The sequence below is a fragment of the Kryptolebias marmoratus genome, linkage group LG1 (genome assembly GCF_001649575.2).
Source record: "Kryptolebias marmoratus isolate JLee-2015 linkage group LG1, ASM164957v2, whole genome shotgun sequence".
NCBI lineage: Eukaryota > Metazoa > Chordata > Actinopteri > Cyprinodontiformes > Rivulidae > Kryptolebias > Kryptolebias marmoratus.
The window spans coordinates 31589969-31601913 of record NC_051430.1 but is presented as its reverse complement, the minus strand read 5'-3'; the positions used below and the strand labels follow the sequence as shown (position 1 = coordinate 31601913).

General features: G+C 42.5%; 1 protein-coding gene across 1 annotated transcript in view; it reads right to left on the bottom strand.

The window, feature by feature from the left end:
* Nucleotides 1-11945, bottom strand: part of prdm6 (PR domain containing 6) — a 78703-nt gene that overhangs the window by 13888 nt on the left and 52870 nt on the right. The window contains exons 7-8 of the mRNA XM_017433095.3: nt 11276-11666; nt 222-398 (exon numbers count right to left, since the gene is read on the bottom strand). Coding sequence (XP_017288584.1) covers nt 222-398; nt 11276-11666 — 568 coding nt within the window. The remainder of the gene's footprint in view (nt 1-221; nt 399-11275; nt 11667-11945) is intronic.

The following is an 11945-nucleotide window of genomic DNA, read 5'->3' as shown; positions in this document are numbered from 1 at the left end:
GTTAGTTGTGTGGATTTATCAGACAGATTCAGGAGTTAGTTGTGTGGATTTATCAGACAGATTCAGGAGTTAGTTGTGTGGATTTATCACAGATTCAGGAGTTAGTTGTGTGGATTTATCAGTCAGATTCAGGAGTTAGTTGTGTGTCTGAGTGAAGCTGTTTGCAGCAGGTGGGATGGAGCTGAGGTTTTGGGTGGGTAGGGGTACTCACTGTTACTTACTTGAACGGCTTCTCTCCGGTGTGCGTGCGGATGTGGTTGTTGAGGGTGGTGGCGCCGGCGAACGCCCGGCCGCAGTATCCACACTTGAAGGGTCGGTCGCTGGAGTGCGTTACCACGTGGTTCCTCAGCTCCGATGGCTGCGAGAAGGACTGGGAGCAGTGTCCACACTGGTACGGTCTGAGGGGGACAGAGAGACAACAGGAAGGGTTAAAAAAACATCTTTACAGGGCTAGGAGCAAAATATCTCTCAGAAAAATAATCATCTATAACTGATTAACTTTTAGAGGCAACCAATTCAAGATGGCTGCCACAGCTAAGCAACTTCAGCAAACCAGTAAAGGCTTTAACTCAGTTTTTCAAATACTGACCTAAGATGTGAAGTGGTAACAATAATGTGATAATGGACTCATCTTTTTCTGCTTCTTCACTTTGTTATTTTATTTATTTTGTTTTCCACCAACTTTCCAGATCCAAGAGAAATAATTCAGCTTCAACAGAATAACATCAGTCTGAATCCTCAGGGAAACAGTTTTGTTTTACTGCATGAAGTTATAAAATATTCAGATCAAAACATTAAAACTTAAAAAACTGGTCCTGAACTCGCTCAGGGAGAACCCCCCCTCCTCCGAACACATTAGACAGATGGAGGGCGTGAAAACAGAGATAGGCTCCGCCCACACGGCACACGGGTCAGCAGAAGTCAGACACCGCTCTGGTTACCACGGCAACGTGACCCTCATCAGCAGCGCCAACCTGCATCGTCCATCACCGAGTGAGAGACAGAGACAACAAAAGATAGCTGTGTGTGTGTGTGTGTGTGTGTGTGTCTGGATGGGACAGAGTCCGACTGAAACCGAACTGGGTCCAGCTGATCTGAACTCTTCAGTCCTTGTTTTTTTTTTTTTGTCCTTCAGGTAAATTTACTGCAGGTAGTTTTAAAACCTGAATCGCTGTATAAAATGTAAATAAAAACGCTTAAAAATCTCAATGTTGAAACTAAAAATTTCACAGTTTCTGAAATAAGCTAATTTTAAATTTGATGGAAGGAACATGTCTGAAAACCATCTGCTCACCATAAATACGGGTTTATGAGATTTAAAATCATCACTTTCTGGTTTTATTTACATTTTACACAACGGCTCAACTTTGTCAGAGTTGTGTGTAGATAAATAAATCAGAAATATGTATACTCAGAACAAACAGAAGAAAGGATTCTTCTGAGTAAATCCTGAGTTTAGAAGCCTTTTTCTGTCTGAATGAGGTCAGAGGTCAGAGGTCAGGTCATTCCTCTGGAAAGGTTCAGGAACAAGGACTGGAACTGAGAGGAAATCTGGAGAACTGAAGATCCAGAACCACATTAACAGATTACAGGAAGGTCTGGATGGAAAAAAGTGTTCTGATTCAGGAGAGAAGAGGTGGAAACAGGGAGAGATTCAGGTGGATGAAGCTGATTTTACCATCAGCAGGTTCAGAACCTGAGAAGAACATGTAGATTCACTGTTTCTAAATGAACCCTGCAGGAGTTTGGACTCTGTGGTTCTGCTGAGTAGGAGCTCTGAGGTGATCAGCTGTTGTCAGTCACATTGAAGACCCGATTAGGGAGGCTCAGCCCACATTAGTTTACCTGATCCCGGCTGTTAGAACCGACACGGACTGATAAAACCACTGTAGTCAGTGAGATCATCAACCTGCACCGAGGGATTCATCCCAGGAAGTGCTGGGTTTCTCTGCTCTGAGCTGCAGGAAAAAGGCTCAAACTAACCGTTGTCTTCTATGGATCCTCATCAAATCCTTCCTGGGGCCTGAAGACCAACGAGGACTTCTTTGGGTCTCATTAAACCACTGTTGACTGGGAGACGGGTCGGTCCAAACACCAGGACATGATGGACAGCGTCCAGCGAGGGAAGGGTTGGTCTTTTCAAACTATTGCCATGTTTTTAAACGTATACTTGATGTATTTTGTGTAACTTGAGTTCTTTGTGTTGTTGACAGTTTAATAAAGGGATGAAAACCTTTTTGTCCTGAGATTATTTAGTGTAATAATTCAGGCTTTTTGTTCCGTTTAAGGCTGTCTGTTCAGTGCACTAATTCAGGATACAAAGGTTTTACTGGCGTCTGCAGCACAAACACCAGCTGTAATCTGTCACGTTTGGGGTCAAAGGTGAGGCAGGTGATGGGTCTATGACATCATCGTTTTCTAAAGGTTGTGTTCAGGCTGTCCACACGAGAACAACAGTGGAGGTTAAGAGTTTCCTCACTCTGGAGCCTGGGTTAGAAAGATAAAGTTTTGGGGCTCCTAAAACACTGTTTCCATATGAACAATAAAAAACCTTCATGTATTTCTGTGTGGATGCAAGTCTGTTAAATTCTGTCTCACAGTCACACCACTTATATCATTTATGGAACAAAATCTAAATAACATCAAAACAAAAAGGAACTAGTAACAGATTGTGTCTAATCTCCTTGACTGGAAGAAACAAGTCGTCACCTGAACACTGTTACAGTCCAGGACCTGAGAACTGCAGATTATTCTTAAATTAAACAACTTAATTTCCAAACAGGTTACAGGTTTAACGTCACACTCTGTTAACTCGGAGTCGATCTGCTGCGCTGCGTTTCTGTGCAGCAGTGAATCTCAGGTTTTCGGACAGATGGAGTTTTAGTCTTAAAGCTCCTGGAGGTAAATCTATGATCAGTGAAAATGATTTATATTAGTTGTATTTTTCTTACTTGCATCTTAAATCAACATGTCATGTGTGTCGGGGAACATCTCTCCATAAATCCTGATCCGTGCTGTTTGGTAGTTTTACAGTAAAGTTGGTTGAATTTCGGTGCATGGGCTGGAACTGCAGCTTCAAAATAAAGTGATTCTTTCTCTGAAACTCTGACATCAGAACCGTACAAATAGGCAAACACCTGAGAACTAGAATAAAACAAATAGACCAACATCTTCACTGTGCTAATAAATCACAAACTGTAGCCTGAGAGGACACGCACACACACACACACACTCGCTCTGACACAAACAGTGAAGTAATAAGAGTAAAATGGTGTAATATAAAATCGAAAAATTCTCACTTGCAGTTTTCCACATAGAAGGCGTCTCGCCGTGGGGGTGGGTTCATTTATCAGCCGGCTGCTCTATAAGTTCACGCCTCAGCGGGCCGCACCACTATTTATTAGGTGGGTTTTCTATGAAGAGCCGCATTGATTGTGAATACTTTAAGTTGATGAATGTGTGGATATTATTTATTAAGGCGGCAGGCCGGGAGATTAATGCCCGGTTATTGTTTATTACAGTGGAAAGAGGAGGTGGTGAAGCACAGGAACCTCCAGCACACACACACACACACAGCCAGTTCTGTGCACATACAACCCAAATATCTGCACACACAAGCAGATGCAAATATGTTCTCAGATGCATGAATTACCCACACACCAAGAGCTGCATTACAAGTCATCAGCCCTGCAGATTACCTGGAAGAATCAGCTCAAACATAAACTGAAAACCTTGGAACAAAATTAACTTTAACACGTTACTGCTGCGACTAAAGCAGGGCAACAAACCCCCAGAGTTTATACGACACAAACCTGAATCTGAAGGCAAGAACTGCCCAAAAAACAGGTTTAACTTTTTAAGGAGCCATAAAAAATAACTTCTTGATCTGAGAAATAAATACATGTGGGTCGGATTACAGGATGCTGCTGAAATATTTAAAAATTACAAATATTAACACGAGAAAAGATTTTCTACAAAGATGCTGAGTGACGGTTGAAAAATGCTGAAGAAGCTGAAAGCTAAAAGAAAAGCAACAAAACACTGATCTAAGGCAACAAAAGGCTATTTTAAAGCCAGCTAAAAGCTAAAATGACTGAATGAATCCGAGTTTAACTCGTTTTCCTTCCTGTAGGAGTTCGGACTATAATTAAAGGGAATTAAACTGATCCAGCCACACTAATCTGGATATTTTCTGCAGCGTTTCCTGCCGGTCCACACAAACTCAATGTTTGGATTTTAAAAGCATTTAAAAATCTGTGGATATTTACAGAACATCAGTTTTTTGGTGGCAACGACGGAGCCATTTTTACTTCATCTTCATCAATTCACTAAAAATTGTAAGATTTGAGCAGATTTCATTTCTTATGTTATTTTTTTGTCTGATCTCTTTATGACTTTGTAGTGAGCAGATTTAAAGTTTGATCATGTTATGAAATAAAAAAAGGCTCCAATGCACCAAATCAGCTGGGATAGAGAGGTCAGAGGTCAATCAGACACCTTCAGCTGGCAGTAATTATAATTCGTTATAATTTGACCCCATATTTTGAGCACAGCTAGAAGTGAAGATATGAGAGCTCTGTGGCGGTGAGGACTATTTCCTGAAATATGAACACTAGCAGAGGCCTTTCTTTCTGTGTGACTGTCTTCATATCGTTTGTAACATGAAAACATCTGAAAACAACAAATGTTGGAGGAATGGTCGTTGTGCAGAAGGCCCACGGTTGTTTCAGCTCCAGCTGAGCAGCTTTCAGCCTCTCGGTGGCCGTTAATCAGTCTGAGCGTGTCACAGTCCACTGGCAGCCCACACAGTCAGATATGTTCAGAGTCAACACGCTACACGCTAACAAAAACGCGTCAGTTTGTCTCAGGGCCTTTGTTTGGACCGGCGATCAGAACAGAACCAGCTGCCTGCTTGTTTACGCTCAGCTTCTCAGGTGTGTGTGTGTGAGAAATCTGTAAAATTAGTCATTTTTTAACGTGTGTGTGTGTGAAATGTGGCTCGGGACCATAAACTCTGTGACACCTTTCAACACAACATGTGGTACCAACAACAGAATCAGTGTCAGCACGTTGCTGAGTCCACACCTCCAACACATGAGCTGATGAAAGAGGAACAACCCAAACTACATGCCAACCGGCTCGGAGCTCTTAAATCTGCATGAGAACCAAACGGCTGGCTCAGAGTCATGTTTTCATGTCATCAGACAGAGGTCAGAGGTCAACAGAGTGACCAGAGACTTAGAAAAGAGTTCAGATAAATTAAACCATACAAAGGTCTCAGTATTACTGATCCTTTATTTAACTGTGTGTAGTAGATGTCCGATAGGCTTCAGATAGTCCCAAAACCATCCTAGGCCTGTCAGTTAATTACTGAGAACGTCTTCAGACTCCTGTAATCCATGTCGGAACCCAATCCGTCCAGAGCCAAGCTGTCGGACCTCCTACTGAACTGAGAAAAGGTTCCTGGAGTCCCAGCTCAGCTGCCGGCTGCTTAAAGATAATCAAACAACAATTCTTGGGAATATTCTGCTTCTTTTTCCCTTCAGCTAAAAGGTTGTTTATCATAATCCTTCTCAACATAAATGTCAGTTTTTTGATTTTACCTTCAGTTTAAAGTTTGCTCTGATTGTTTTAGAGCTTGTTGGACCCACAGTGGTCATTAAGTTATAATGTGCCGTTTGTTTCCTCACCTCACAGGTGTGATTGGATCCTGCAGAAGTTAGAGAAAGGTCTGAGAGTCGACCCAAATCAAGATGGCTGCCACAGCTATCTGACCTCAGCAGTTTTACAGATGTAGAACTAAAACCTGGTGTGGTTGTAGCCGAGTCCTCCCCAACACATTCTGTGTGTGAGATCTTTGTTTAGAACTAAGCGGCGGGTGATATGCATTCCTCCAAAAGATTGATACCTTTCATTAGGTTCTGTGACGGCTGCAGGTCCGACTTTAAACTCTGGAACCTGGACAGGAAGCAGTAATAAAAGAGGTGATGTTTTCATTTCTGAGTTTCTTTTGAACTCGTTTACTGTGTGAATATGTGCAGTGTGCAGTGATGCAGACTGAAGGGCGTCGATTGACCCGTATGGACCCGGTCCAATCCATACAGACTTCTATCTGAGCTGTGAGGACGTCTTCTGTGTCCGACTCATATGAAGACATCATTCCCTCGAGACCAGTGGCTATAAATCACTGCTCCCACCTCATCAATACACAATCAATGACACACAGATATACTGTATGTGCAGCACACACACACACACACGAAAATAAAATCTCTGCCAGACCTCCAGAGAAACACACACAACTGTTTTTTCTTTGTTCATATCTGTCGTTCCCACTGTGGTTTTGTTTCCCTCTCCAGTTTTAACTTTATGTTGATGAATCTATTACAGCAGAAAGTTCAGATTATCTTCTCTAATCAAAAAGAGTGGCTGTGAAAGGCTGGGCATCATGGGTAATGTAGTCTAAAAGACTTTGAAGCTGGGCAGAGGTTCACCAGGCTGACAGGAACTGTCTGAGAACAGAGGAAGACTTTCAGAATAAAGTTCCTGAATCTCCATCATCAACAGATCTGAAGAATCTGTAGAAACCTCTGAGGTCAAAGGTCAAGGCTGGTTCTGCTCAGGAACACAGTTCACCGTGCTGCTTAAAGCTCTATCAGGCAAAGAAGAAGCCAGATGTGAACAGATGTGTCTCCTCTGGAGATGCTGCCTTCACTGCATAATTTTAACCCTTTTTTTTAGCTGTTTGGTTCTCAGAAAAAGCTGAAGCTAAAAATAGATTATAGTGTGATACAACTGAACATTCACATGCTGAAAATGAAAAAAAAGGATGAATAAAAATCCTGATAAATCCCAGCGGCTGACACCAGCAGCACACAGAAACCTTTTAACGTTTAGATTCAACACAAAGTGTGTTTTTATTTAAATAAACATGACAGATAAAAATACACGTCTCAGTGATGGATCTTTATCCCACGGCTAAACATTTTTCTCCAACAGAGGCGAGGAACATCTGTGTTAGTGTTGAACAGAAATATATCCTCACCGTTGGTCCATAAATCTCCTCCGACACAGAAACACACAAACTCTCAGCTCACAGAAAACAAAAAGAACCTGCACGCTGAACCTTCACGACAATTAATCAGTTTTACTTTGATTTTCATAAAATATTTATGAACATAGTCAACACTCGCATCCTACTAACACAAGATCTCTTTCTTTTAAATGTGCCGTCGGTTCCATTCTGATGTTATCTCATTGGTTCTGCAGAGACTGACCCATCCTGGGAGGAATGCCTATCGCCCGCTGCCGTTCAAACCAGTTTCAACTGAAATCATTTCATCACCGATGTTGTCAAACCTTGAAAAGACTTCCTGCAGTATCAGCTGGTGGAGATAAGTCTCAGCTACTACCACTTCAGATTCCTGCTCTACGTCTGTCAAATCGACTGAGTTACAGCCGTGCTCATGTTGACTGATGTCTGTTAGCTGTGGTGGCCATTTTGAACTGGATGTTACTCAGCTGCAGATGTTCATCCGGTGATTTCTGCAACAAACAGACAGAAATGTCTCCAAACTGTTGCAGGGAACAAAGCCTGATGGGGATGACTCTCAGCTACTACCACACAACATTTAATCAGAGTTATACCGAGTTCTGTGTTTGTTAGTGTTAGTTGACTGTGGCAGCCATCTTAAATCAAGAGTCAATCAGTTGCAATAAATGTAACACCTGGAAGATAAAAGCCGCTGGCAGAAATGAGTTACAGAAACGTATGTTTTTAACTGTGAACTGAAACCTGAATGTTTCCAGAGGACTGTCAGACACTAAAAGCCGGCGACAGAAATCAGATTTAATCCGTGTAAACAGTCATGTTTGTGACGATCCTCACCTTCACTCAGCTGTAAACTTTCCTTCATATAAACTTCATTCATAAACAGCATCGGCTCTGCTGATCAAAGTGGTTTATAAAAATAACCCATTTTCTCTGAATGACTGTTTAAAACGCATCAATCATAAAAACAGTTGTTATTAATTTACCTCACTGCTCTGCTTTCTCCTGCGACGTTCTGGGATTATGCAAAGCCTGTAAGTCTGATTTTTTCCTCTGATTCATCGCTCGTCACCATCAGAGAACTTAAACAGATTCCTGCATCCCGACACCAGTTAAAACCCAATCAAAAGCCTCGTCGACGTAAACTAATGGCTCCTCTGATGATGGATTCTGTTGGAACCGCACGGAGGGAAACAAGAAAAAAAGTTTTAAAAAAGAAACCATCAGCAGAAAATCAAACGTGGGCTGTTTTTATAAAACTGATTCAAAGAGCCATCAGTCTTCAGCTCCCAATGTTCCCATCAATAAATATGTATGAACGGATGGAGGGGGGCGGAGGAGAAGTGTTAAAAATCAGAAGAAAGGCTGGTGGCTAAAACACACGTTGACTCACAGGTAGAAATAAAGGAGACAGACTTTAAATAACCACCAGAATCATCTTTAGGTCCTGAAATAATCACCTGTTTTCAGTTCTCACAGCTTCCAACAGCTCTGAACCTTTCAGTTCAAACATTCTGAAGAACATCTTAGACCTTTAAATCCCTGCAGTGACAAATACAAACAGCCAGTAAACCACCCCTACGACCTCCAGCCTCTCCGTGATCTGTCAGAACACGGCTGGAAAGAAGCAAACCTAGAAAACCTTATTCAGATCTGCATTTAGACAGAAATAAATCCAGTTCTGATCTGCCTCACTAAAAACATTTTCCCTCAGAACATCACCCCTTTTATCTGCTCGTTAGTTTGAACCCAAGCAGCAGTTATCACCAGCACATCTCAGGGTTAACAAAAGAGAAGCTGACAGCTGATTAAAGTTAATTAAACTGGAATCTTTCTGAATATTCTGAAGATACAGCGTTTTTTAGCTAAAAGTTTAAATGAACTGTTCTCAATGTCTGTTTTGTCTGGATGTGAATAATCAGAGAGGATTACAGGACATGTTAATGATTGTTCTGGTTGTTTTTGGACCCACGGTGGTCTCTGTGAGCTATAATGTGTTGTCAGTCAGAGGACAGCAGCCTGAGCAGCGTTATGTCTCATCATGATGTTAAACGCACAACGAAGCTGTGTGAAACACCTGAAGGCTGTCAGAGCGCCATGTTTCTCTGTGGAGAAGGTCTGATGCTGCTGCTCTCAGGTTTGTCCTGGAGTTTCTGCTTCCTTCAGACGCTCTCTGACACCCTCACCGCGCTCTTCACACCAGCAGGTTGTTCCCACATCGTTCCTACCACCTGATACGCCCACAGCTCGCTGTGACGGCCTCAGCCTGCGTCAGGAAGCAGCTCCGCCCAACGAGCTCATGATCTGTGAAACGGTTTGTCTGTAAACATCTGGGAGGTTTCTGCACCTTCCTGTGGAGGAGGAGACACCATCAGCAGCAGGCCTGATCATGATGAAGAGCTTCTTCTTCAGTGTCTAAAAGGTGAAAGACTCAGCTGAGCATGGCGGTGTCCTCAGTGCTCGTTACTGGACTCAGTGTAATGTGTTGTCAAAATGTTTAGTTGTATTGTTTGTTTTGTGTTTTTCTGCTCTTATTGTTGATGTTTCATGTCTGCCTGTAATGCTGCCTCTTTGCCGGGTCGTCTTTGACCTATTAAGTAAAATAAAGGTTATTATCATTGTTAATATTGAGTTTAGCACTCTAATCTTATTGTTGTTGCCAGACTTTATTCTTTTTATTAGATTTTACTCTTGTTATTCTCAGTCTTCTAATTTTGTGGCCTAATATTACCTGCTGCGTACAGCACGTTGACCCTCTGGGGTTAAAGTTGAAAGGTGAAGTTGGAAATGTCTGCCCTAACTCTGAATTTACTGTTGTCTTAACTATAATGAAGATTACTTGTTTTATACTGTGGATGAGTGTGGAGCTTTAAAAACACGAGGGTTAACGTGGAAGTTCCCTCATTTTTACAGAAATAATGTGATTCAGGGACAGAAACGTGTCTAACTTCAGTCTGCATGACTGTGAGGAACACTGCAGCCTTGGAGCCGTTTGGCTTGTTCAGCTGAATTTTATCTGCTCCTCCGTCCCATAAAACCTTCGTATTGACAGGCAGCTCCACATCGACCCTTCCTCCACCCCTCCATATCCAGCCCACATTTTTCTTCCCTATGAGTATTAGTTTATTGAATAAGTGGCATCTGTTTTCCTGGCCCCGTCACCGTAAGGCGAGGTATTTCTCACTGACGCGCCGTGGTGATTTATACGCCGCTCTGACTCTCCCCACAAAAAAATAAAGCTAAGCAAAAAATTTCCAATACATCCTCCGTCCCCCCATACACACTCCTCCTCCTCCTCTTCATCTCTGCGTACATAATTAACTTGGCAGATGTTAGACGAACTCCAACACTTTTACATCCTCTTCACTCTCATCTGACTGCGATGATGAGAAACTAACGTCATAAAGTGCAACAAAAGGCTTGGATTTCCTCTGGAAAACTACAGCCTCTGCCGTCACAGTCATGAAAACTATCAATATGTATATAAATATATATATCTAGTGTGGTATTACTTCTGGTAAACTCAGCATCTTTGCTGCCAAAATGAAAATAAATTAAAAAAATCTAGATTTAAGCTACAACAAAGCAGACGTAGAAACGATTCTGTTCTGCTTCTTAGTTCAGAAACAGAGTTGTTCTGTTACATTTCTGCATTATGAGCTTCTATTAGATAAAATCTGAGCTGGTTTTGAGTTTGATGCACAAAGAAATTAACTGCTGGAACTTCTCAAACACATGAGGACAAAGAGTCTGAAGTTCTCTTCTTGGAAAATGATTTCTGAGGATTCAGCTCAACTCGATAAATACGCTTTAAACGCTACAGCACATCGTTCCTGATCAGGACGCACGTTCGATGGTTTCCTGTACGGGTTTTACAGCTGCAGGAAGAACAGCCAAACAAACAGGAGAATAAGAATAAACCAACAGGACAGGTGTAAGGGAGCTTCAGTGCTTCAGTGTAAGAGGAGGGCGGATATTTTCAGCTACTTGTCAGCTTCTGTTATTTTTAGACATGGAAGATGGAGTCAAACTGTTTTTTCTTGCATCATAAATTGTTCATTTTATTTGTCAGAAGAATCTGTTGCTTTAGGATTTTTTGGGTATTTATTTGTATTTTTCTAAGAAACTTTTTTTCCACAACATGTCATCTGAATATCACAAATAAACTGATCCATGAAGTGTTGTTACGTCTCAGGAAGCATCTGAAAGGCTTTATTTTCTTACCGGTCAGGATTCTGCGGACAGACGTGCATCTGCAGGAGGATCCTCTGGGTGAAGGTCTTGAAGCACTGGCCGCACTTCCACAGGTGCCAGTCGCTGAACTCGCTGCTCAGCTGGCTGGTGGAGGTCGGGCTCGCCAAGACTCGCTGGTTCTTCGAGCCCAACTGACCGAAACCGGAGTCAGACGGAATCCCGACCCCGACTTTGTCCAGCAGAGAGAAGCTCCGAGGGCAGGGAGAGTGGGGGAAGACCATGGACCGCAGGAGAGTGGCCGGAGGGGTGGAAGAGGACGACGAAGAGGACGAGGAGGAGGAGGATGGTTTTCCGTTTTTACTGAAGGACTGCAGAGACTCCTGCCGGGTCATGGCCTCCACCACTGTAGCCGGGACATTTACTGGAAAATAAAGAGAAATAAACAACATTCTGATCAAACAGATAACTGCTAAACCCGACACGCTGACGAGTTCATGTAGAGTCTGAAAGTTTAACAAATATCATTCCCTTTGTTACCATCAGATCTATCGCCCCAATCAAACCCCCTGAGCTCACCTCAGGACACCTGTTACCATCAGATCCATCGCCCCAATCAAACCCTCTGAGCTCACCTTAGGACACCTGTTACCATCAGATCCATCATCTCAATCAAACCCCCTGAGCTCACCTTAGGACACCT